This window comes from Mandrillus leucophaeus, unplaced genomic scaffold (genome assembly GCF_000951045.1).
Source record: "Mandrillus leucophaeus isolate KB7577 unplaced genomic scaffold, Mleu.le_1.0 Scaffold666, whole genome shotgun sequence".
Lineage (NCBI taxonomy): Eukaryota > Metazoa > Chordata > Mammalia > Primates > Cercopithecidae > Mandrillus > Mandrillus leucophaeus.
Genome location: NW_012107208.1, coordinates 1,062,107 through 1,072,676, shown reverse-complemented (window position 1 = coordinate 1,072,676; position 10,570 = coordinate 1,062,107). Strand labels below are relative to the sequence as shown.

Genomic DNA, 10,570 nt, shown 5'->3' with positions numbered 1-10,570 from the left:
GATACCCAGTGCAATGGTTTTGTTGAGACCTAATGAAAGATGTTTGGGTCATGAAGGCACCACTTTCATAAATGGGTTAATACTCTTATTGTGGCAGTGGGTTTGTTATCACAGGAGTGGATTCCTTATAAAAGGATGAGTTTAGCCCTCTCTTGCTCTCTCTCACCCATGTGATGCCTTCTGCCACACAGCAAAAAGGCCCTCGCAAGATGCCAGTTCCTTGAACTTGGACTTCCCAGCCTCCACAATCATGAGTCAATAAATTTCTGTTCGCTATAAATTACTGAGTCTGTGACATTTTGTTATAGCAACACAAAATAGAGTAAGACAGTCCCTAAATTTCCCATAAATTCATACATGTTAATGCCACTGTAAAATCAGAAACTGCATACTATTATTAATTAATCTTGGGAGATTTCTTCAATTTCACTTATGCTGAGAATAAGCTTCATTTTTTAAACGAGAGTATAAGAATGACCATTTATGGATTTAAAAGACATCCCGATGAAAGCTGACGGTGGGAGTCGAGAGGTATGAGTGCTTTGAGATGATGATATCATTTAAAAAATAGTCCAAATAAAATTTAATGGACTGTGAAACTGCAGTTTCAAATTAATGAGTGTACCTAGTAAAAAGCTTTGCACCAAGAAGGAATATTAAATGTCAACTGAAATTTTATAATTAGCTTAATAGTTTAAGCATCTTGCTTATTAATATGTCATTTATTTTGACAGGTATTTTTTGGGGTAGTGAAGGCAAGGAACTGTGTCTTTTAGCATTCTTACCATATCATTATAAATCATTTTCAACATGCTCACACATATGCCACCATGATAGATCATGCAATCAGAATCCATGCGGCATCCAGGCTTCAAGGAAATTTTGACTAACTGCTTTAAAGTCACAATTATTTACCTAATACTGGATCTTGATTTGATCTGTTCAAAGCTTGAAAGTCATTATCCAAAAGAAAAGACAGCAGATATGGTCAATCAACTTTTATTTTTAATTACCCAAATGTGTACTGTTCTTTGTATGAAGATACAATGGAGGATACAAAAGGAAGAAGAGATAAAATTTCTACCATCCAAAAAGCTAAAATCAGCTGGAGACACTGCACAAAACAGTAAGACTTAAGGCTATATACTGAGTAGCATTTGAGTAGTGTAAGACAACTTAGCACAAAGTAAATCCACACAAGGGGACACCATCAGTGACAATAACAGGGAGCGAAGGAGGATAATTGGGGAATACATCCAGGGAGGTGGGAAAGGCATTGGATTTGTGTTCTAGTCCCCGAGATACCAGTGGCTTATTGCAGCTCTTAGGTAATTAAGTTCCACCTCTGTCGGCTTCAGTTTGCTCAACTCTAAAACAGGTGAGGACTAAATGGTCTTTAATGTCTTTCAGCTGTAACAATACAGTATTCTAAGGACAAATGCAAAGAACTTGGGAAGGTGAGGCTATTACAGGTAAGAGGAAGAACAAGCACAAAATCACAGTGATAGGAAAAAACTCATTGCTTGTGCATGGGCAAGGTGTGTTGTGGGGCAGCAAGGACCTTGAACAAGCCTATTTAACTATTCTAAAGATTCTGAGGGCAATAAACTTGGAAACTGTTGAAACAGAACGCTAAGCCAGGTGAGGGACACTAAGCAGTGGCCACAATGGACAAAGAGATACCATGTATTTTACAGTCAGAATTGGACTTATCTTCACGCTCCCTGCCTCACTCCACATTATTTGTCTTCATAGAACTTTACTGCAACTCTTTCCCCAAACCCATACTCCAAATACAGTAAGAAGAGAGTGTGATTGCAGACACCTTCTCTCTTTAGACTCGCATGAGTAGGCCCCTTTTGTGGGCCAGGAAGCCAAGAGCCGTTGCTGAAAAAATGGTGGTCAATCCAATCAGCCTGAGCAGGCCTGGCACGGAGGGCAAATATCTCTCCAAGAAGGTCGTGGTGATGGGCAGCGCAGGGACGTCCTGGGTTCAGAAAACATTGGATATTAGTACAGGGCTTGTGCACTTTATTCCAGAAAGTCTGTACTTCCTCCAGCTCTCTGAACGTGACCCATTCTTGCCAACCTCTAGACCATTAAACACGATGTTCCCTCTGCTTATACTGTTTACTCTGTCTTCCTCACTGGACCCTTCACTTCCTCAGGGGGGCTTTCTTTCCTGAGCCCCCAGCCTAGAATGACATTTTCCTTTTGCATTTTTTTCTCAGCATGTCTTCTTCACTATTCTGTACTTTTTGGTTATCATCTGCATTCTCCACCAGATGTTGAGCTCCACAAAAATGCTGCTGTGTCTTTGCCACAATGGCTGATGCAGAACACGTGTGCCATAAACACTTGTTAGTAAATGAATCAGTGGTCCTCACAGCCCACAATCCCATCCCTGGCAGAAGCACCAAGAGAATGACTTTGGAGTGGCAGGCCTATTCTCTTTGACTTCACACTTAAAAGGATAGAGCAATAATTCTGACTTTTGTGACCTTGTCCTCTAAAGTGTGTTTTCACTCTAACCTCTATGCATCCCTCCTTCCAGCCAGAAAAACTTCCTAGGATTTTTTTACAAAAATTATGAGTATATTAAAAACAAAATTTTAATATAAATATTCTCCATTTCATTCCCTCTGTTTGTCCCTGGACAGGAGATGCTAACACACTTTCCTTTCTTTTCCTACCTCTTGTTGAGAATCACCAGGCTAGATATTTATTCGACTGGCATTTATTGAGTTATTATTTTTAGAAGTCTCTGAGAAATGTCTCCCTCCTCATCAAAAAATATTTTTTCCTAATAATCTGTAATGAATGTGGCAGCTACAAATTTATCAAAGTTCATCTCAATCTCTCACCTCTGCCCTAACCCATGATACTTATTTAAATATTCATGTTGAGATCAATTAGGTAAATCACTTAGTTGACTCACTTAGGAAAAGGTATGTGAATATATACAAGTGTGCTCTTCTTGCAAATGATGGGTTTTGGAGAAAAGATATCTAATTTCATGAAATAAAACAGCCTACCACAGACTCTGGTTCTGACTGCCAGACTTCATCCTCTGGAATCTTCCCCATGGCATGCAGGATCTGAAACAAAAGAACACATTGGCAAATAGCAAAAGTGACACCATCTTTCTTCTAATCTGCTCCCTAAATAAAGGACTAAGTAACTGTCTCTTGAGATATTCATCAAAAACACCAAGGTAAAGGCCAGAACACTCCACTCAACCTTTAAATGGCACCAAAAGGTCTTTCTCCTGTGGTATAAGAGGTTCCAATCATTAGGCTTCCCATAAATTTTAATAGTTGTGAACACACCTCAGATAGAGATGAGATCAGAGGAACTGTCAGAAAATGTTTCCTGTGAAATGAATTGAATTTTGAGTCCTAATAGAAGCATGTTTGGTTCTAGAATATCAGACCTAGGTTATATTTCAAGTATAGTCAGGTTGATCATTTGTCCCATGGGTTCTTTTTACCTTGGGTGACACGTTAGGTATTTTCATTATTACTTCGGGCTAAGGTATTCACTTCACCCGAGACAATAGTTAAAATGGTACTTTATGGGTCTTAATATGAGGGTTACTTGAGAGTTGGTCTCCAGGCTCTCAGATATCTTTGACCCACATGTCCGGACCATGAGTTGCCTCCTTCCCCATAATCTGTGACCCCGGACTCTACCTCTCGGGCCGCTCTCTCCCCGGCCTCTACAGCCCCCTCCATGTAGCCGCTCCAGTGTGTGGCAGTCTCGGTGCCTGCAAAGTAAATCCTGTCCACTGGCTGGCGTAGAACCCTTGGAATAAAAGCAAAGAGGCAAAAGTGGTCAGTCTCAGAGAGTCAGAGAAAAGTTTTCCCATAAAGACCAACGCTGGTCAGCTTCCTCAGATTCTAAACAATCAAGAAGGACATTGGCAATTTTGGAATAACGTTTATGTGGTTCCTCCAGCTCTTGCATGATCCTTGTCACAAACAAAATGGAATAAAAGCCAAAGTTCATTCCTGCACCAAGAGTTGCAGGTGAAGGAGCTGACATTAATGGACGTAAATTATGTATCTGCTTCACCAACATGAAGTGAGGGACTGTATAAGCCCAGTCACATGGCTCCCTTTATGGCTCACTGGCTCTGTGGTTATTCCACTAGTGAACTTGGCAAATCACTTCCTCTCACTATGCTCTGGCTTCCTTGCCTCTTAAAGCAAATGGTCCACTGATTTCTAAGACCCTTTCCATCAGTAAAATTTAACAAATCTGAGAGTCTGACTATGGCTCCATGACTACTATTCCTTGAACACTTGCCTGTACTGGTGAGGTCGGTACTATTATTATCCCCATTTTGCAGATGAGAATATAGAGGTGGACTGTGGTGGACATTGTGATGAACCACGCAGGCCCCCTTCAAGAATGAAAGACTTATTCCCAGCTGCTGGGAGTGCTGCCAGAAGAGGGCCTACTGATGTCAGCCCTCTTTGGAGATTGCCTCTGCTAAAAAAAACTATGTCACCTAGGTCATGCCTCCTTCCAGTAGCAGTTGCATCCAGTGACTGATCACCATAGGCTGTAAATACCCGATTCCCAAGCTCCAACTTGAGACCACCCACTCTGAAGGGCCATTCTAGTTCTGGAACTCCCTCTGGGGTCAGCTGAGGCCTTCTCTGGAACTGCATTGCAGCCCAAGTTCTCCCTATGCCCACTCCTGCTTCCTTCTCCCTTCCACAGCTGCCAATCCTAAGGGCATGCCTTAATATATATCCTGTCTGCTAACCGTTGTTTCAGGGTCTGCTTTCTGGAACCTAACCAGCAACAAAGACAAAGTAATTTGCTCTCGGTCACAGCTAGCAAGTAGCAGAGTTGATATTTGAACACAGGCAATCTGACTCTGGAACCTACAGTCTTAACCACTTAGTTACACTTCCTCTCTCTACTGCATTACTTCTTCAATCTTTTAAATAACTCTGTGACATAGCTACTATTATCAATTAAAATTATCATTATCTAATTTTACACATGAGGAAACTGAGGCTTGGAGAAATGTTCAGTGATATGCCAAGAGCCACACTCCTAGAAAATAGCAAAGCCAGGATTTGAACCATGTCTACCAAATGTCAAAGTCTCTGTTTTCATTTTATATTCTTTGCCTGGTGTATCATCACCCTATAATATTTAATAGCTAGTAGAGTGCCCACATGCTATATGAGGGACTGAAATGTCATAGCACATGGCCTGTAAGAGGGGCAGTTCATTGTTGCTCTGACAAAAATACCATAAGGAAAGCACCATCAACACGCCATTATTCATTCTGTCTCAGGATTCTCTTATATCTGATAAGCGATGTCAAGAGCTAACACCCATGCTCCATCTTAGTCAACACTGTACACCACTGGGCCTTTTATTAGAAAACCAAACGAGCTGGCTTGCATTGGTGGGTTTTCTTTCACCTGCTCTGATTGCAGTCATCAAAAAGAGGAGAAGAAAATACAAGGAGAGATATTATATAGAATACAGATGGTCTCCGACTTATAAGTTTTAACTTTATGATGGTGTTAAAGCAATACACATTCAGTAGAAATCATACTTCAAGTACCCATATAACCATTCTGTCACTTTCAATACCGTATTTAAAACTTGACATGAGATATCCAACCCTCTATTATAAAATACGCTTTCTGTTAGATTATTTTGCCCAACCGTAGGCTAATATAAGTGTTCTGAGCACGTTTAAGGTAGCTAAGCTAAACTACGATATTTGGCAGGTTAGGTGTATTAAGTGCATTTTCCACTTAAAATATTTTCAATTTGTGGTGGGTTTATTGGGATATAACCACATCATATTTTGAGGAACATCTGTATTAGTATATTGATGACAACACATGAAATAAATCTGTAATTATAGAAAGTCTAAGGGTACTCAGGAAGGAACCCTTCCTGCAAGAGAAGGTGGATTGACTTTCCCCATGTTGATTAAACCATGTCATTTTTTCACTACATGTTTACTTTTTTTCCAATGAAGAAAACTAACCCCAGTTGGAGACCTCTGGGAGGCCTGGCTAGACCCTAAGAATGAAATATTAGAAGAAAGAACAAAGGCTTAGAGAGCTAATCATACTATCAATCAGAAAATGTAAAAACCAAGAATTAATGTTAAACAAAGAGATAGTTTCCCTCCACTTGTCATTTGGAAATTATGTTCCTTTAGGGGAAAAAAATGTCCAACAACCAGGTAAGAAAAACTCCTGCCCCTTCTTTTGCAGGTGCGTGAACAGACAGTATATATTTACAAAAGATTATAGGACATCACAAAGTAGAACTCCACACGTATTTCTTGTGACTTAAGAGTTTTACTGCATAATCACGACAATCATTTTTTCACTCTATCCAGAAGAAAAATTTCTTGAGAAATGTACATTTAGTTCTTTACCAAGTTGTACTGTTAATTGTGTCTTCTCTCTTCCTTTAGAACATGTACTGTGAACTTCCAGGGCTCTGAATATAAAACTTATTGCAATATCTTAAATGCCATGGCCCTGAAGAGTCAAGAGAAGTTGTCTGGGCAGGTAGTCTCTGTTCAAGCTGGGAGTTATGTTAAGCTAAATTGTGCCTTAGAGTCTACCCTACAAATTGAAGGTAGTTATAGGAAGCCTTACATATATCCCTGGGAAGGAATAAAGATAAAAGAAGGCATTACTGTATCACCCCCAGTGCCAGATACGATGGGATTTATCTTGCTTCTCTCACGTGGTCAGGATCAGGCCAGTCCAGGTAAGTGTCCTCTTTGCTCCCCAAACCAAAAGGTATTTTCCTGACACTCTTTATGAAATTGAGCATAAAACTCACCACTCTGTGGTCATAAATCTAATCATATCACACTTCTGATTTAAAACAAAGCCAAAAACAAAAGTAATGCAGTGACAGCTGTTCTCTGTTGAAATATCAAGTTTTGTATTCCTGAATGTGTCATATAGGGCAAAGGGTCCTTCCTCCCCCTTTAGTCTGATTCTCCATTCTGTCCTTAATATCACCCATAGCCCATCTGATACAATTTTGACATTTGTCCCCACCCAAATCTCATGTAGAATTGTAATTCCCAGTGCTTGAGGTGGGGCCTGGTGGGAGGTGTTTGGATCATGGGGGCGGATCTCTCATGGCTTGGTGTCTTCTTCATGATAGTGAGTTCTCACAAGATCTGGTCTCATAAGAGTGTATGGCACCTCTCCGCACCACACTTGCTTGTTCCTGCTTTCACTGTGTAACTTGCCTGTTCTCACTTTGCCTTCTGCCATGATTGTGAGCTCCCTGAGGCTTCACCAGAAACTGAGCAGATGCCAGCACCATGCTTGTATAGCCTGCAGAACTGTGAGCCAATTAAACCTTTTTTCTTTATAAGTTCCCCAGACTCAGGTCTTTATTTTAAGCAATGCAAGAATGGGCTAATACACCATCCATGCAAAGTTCTTCCCCAGACCTTCCAGAAACCTGTAGGATCCTAGCATTTTCCTCATACCATTCCATCTGCATAGACTGCATCCCCAATAGCCTTTCTCTGCCTCCTACAACCCTCAGGTGGTATGTGCATTATGAAGCCTTCTCAGATTTCTCTAAGTAAGGCTAGCCTGTGCCTCAGTGTTTCCCAGTGGTATCTCTATGCCCCTGTATTACAGCATTTATCTCAGTGTTAACATTCTGAGTGGTGATACAGTAGTGCCCTCTTTTATCCTTATTCCCTCCCAGGGACATATGTCAGTACTGTAGAGTCAATTTTTGATGTCATGTCCTCTCCCCATCCCCACCCTAGCCTTCAACACTGTCAGCTCCTTCTCAGCAGGGAGGGTGTCCTTGGTATTGAAGTTTTCAGCACAGTGCTTGGCAAATGGTTGGCACTTAGCCAATAAACGCAGACTGAAACAAATACCATTGACATATTCTACACTCAGTGATACGGTTTGGCTCTGTGTCCCCACCCAAATCTCATATTGTAGCTCCCATAATTCCCACGTGTTGTGGGAGGGACCCGTTGGGGGATGAGTGAATCATGGGCGCGGGTCTTTCCTGTGCTGTTCTCGTGATAATGAATGGATCTCACAAGATCTGATGGTTTTAAAAATGGGAGTTTCTTTGCACAAGCTCTCTCCTTGCCTGCTGCCTTCGACGTAAGATGTGACTTGCTCCTCCTTGCCTTTCGCCATGATTGTGAAGCTTCCCCAGCCGTGTGGAACTGTAAGTCCAATAAACCTCTTTCTTTTGTAAATTGCCCATCTCAGGTATGTCTTTATCGGCAGCGTGAAAACGGACTAATACAGTCAACATATCTAAAAATTAACTTAAAGACCCAGCAGCTTATCAGGTGCTGCCCTTTGGCCCCAGAATGTTCTCTTGGATAATATTTTGCCATCTTCAAGCAGGTAAAGAAAGTGCCAACCAAAGTTATTATGTATCTTCTGATAAACAGGTTTTAATCCTTATTTGACCTTATCTTCTGATAAGCAGGTTTTAATCCTTATTTGACCAGTTTTCATGGACAGATTGATTAGCCATTTCCTCTGTTTGCCACATACTTTCAACAGTCTTTGACTCACTAGTTTACATTTCTCATTCTGTTTAGATTAAGCTTTTGGCATTAAATTATTGCTTGGTTTAGTAATACTATGATTGTCATAAAAATCACTGCTATATTATTAGTTCATTTATTGTCATCAAATAAATTAAACAACAACATACTTGTATGTATAATACTGTGAATGCTAAAAGCCATTGAACTGTGCACCATTTTGAATAGGTGAATTGTATGGTATGTGAATTATGTCTCAATAAGGATGTTAAAAAATAACTCACACTTCCCAGCATCTAAGGACTAGGATAAAAAAAAAATTCATACTTTCTTGAGCATACTGATTATTGCTCACTGTACATCATTTTGTCCTTTCCCATTCACTTGCTAAGAAAGTGAGGTTCAGAAAGGAGAAGTGACCTGTTTGGCATGACAAAGTTGGTTATTGGTAGAATCAGAGCTGGGACCAAAGTCTCTTCATGCCCAGTCTAGAACTCATTTTGTTTTTATAATTTTGTCCCCATGTTGGCAGTTGTACAGTGGCATTTGAGGAAGTTTTACTGAGTCCTAACTCAGTATAAGGACACTTCTTCTGAGACTGTGGGTGAACCCTTGGACTTCCTAAAATGCTACTCTTTTTTGATTTTTAATTTTTATAGGTACACAGTAGGTGTATATATTTATGGGTTACATGATGTGTTTTGATACAGGCACGCCATGTATAATAATCACATCATGAAGAATGGGGTAAAATGTTATTCTCATGCTGAAACCTTCTATGGTTATATTGATTGGAATTGCCCTTCCAGAAAAATTAAAACTGAAAAGTAGCACCATGGTGTATGTATAATTATAATGATTTCATTCATAAGATACATGATTTCATTCATAAGATACACAATTTCATTCATAAGATACAAAGGAAATTGGGGGATTTTTTTTTTTTTGTATTTATGAGAAACAAGGGAGAAGAGCTACCTGAACCTATTTAGGGTTTGGATTCAGGTGCAGGGGATTTCAGTCACAGCTTAGCACGCTTTTACTCTACCTTCCATATTGAGTCAGGATCCCAGGGGGGAAGTAAGTTGTGTAGCAGCCCCCAGAGTACTGCTCCTCACACCAGTTCTTTTCTTCATAATGCACTGGCTGCAAGACAGAGCGACAAAAACTTGAAGGAGACACAGAGAAAGCTATCTAACCTGGAATAAATCGAACAGTTTAGTAGGCTTTGTATTGTCAAACCAATGTATTTTGGAAATAGAGTTGCATTATCCTGATGTTTTAAAAGATATGTCTTTGGGTAGGTAAATGTCATAGGTAATAAGCTTCTAAGAAATTCAGATTTTAGAATGTTTTTTTTCATTTAGTTTTTTCATATCTTAAGTATTGTTCATAAATTGCAATAGTCTAATTCCATTTTTACTTTGGTCTTACCTATTAAAAAGTTGTAGTGCCTGATGGTTTCAAGAAAAGTTTTTAAAAGGATTTATGTTTACTGGAGTGGCTGGATAGGAAAAAAGGGCAGAAAAATATGTCTGTTGAAGAAAAAGGATTATCAGGTTCATGTTTTGGTGGAGGTGAGCTTTCTTGAGGGAAGCTGAACAGACAAACTTACATTTTTGTGGCAGGCAAGCACTTCTGTTGATGGTGGTATTTGTAAACGACCATTGGTCTGAAAAACTTGTTTTTGCCATGAACAGGCAAAACTGGCCAAGACTTTGTAAAGTTCAAATGCTTTTTTAAAGTAACCGAACAGAAGCTTTATCATTAAGCATTACTTCAAAAAGATAAAATCAACGTAGCAAGTTTTAAGAAAACAATTTTTTTAAATTAATTAATTAATTTATTATTATTATTATACTTTAAGTTCTAGGGTACATGTGCATAACGTGCAGGTTTGTTACATATGTATACTTGAGCCATGTTGCTGTGCTGCACCCATCAACTCGTCAGCATCCATCAACTTGTCATTTACATCAGGTATAACTCCCAATGCAATCCCTCCCCCCTCCCCCC

General features: G+C 39.8%; 1 protein-coding gene across 2 annotated transcripts in view; it reads right to left on the bottom strand.

Moving 5' to 3' along the window:
- Positions 1–983: 983 nt before the first annotated feature.
- Positions 984–10,570, bottom strand: part of MAOB (monoamine oxidase B) — a 130,854-nt gene continuing 121,267 nt past the window's right edge. For both annotated transcript variants that reach the window (XM_012001604.1, XM_012001605.1), the window contains 4 exons: positions 9,603–9,700; positions 3,693–3,804; positions 3,036–3,098; positions 984–1,987 (listed from right to left, as the gene is read on the bottom strand). In XM_012001604.1, the coding sequence (XP_011856994.1) occupies positions 1,835–1,987; positions 3,036–3,098; positions 3,693–3,804; positions 9,603–9,700 (426 nt within the window). In that variant the 3' untranslated portion in view covers positions 984–1,834. The remainder of the gene's footprint in view (positions 1,988–3,035; positions 3,099–3,692; positions 3,805–9,602; positions 9,701–10,570) is intronic.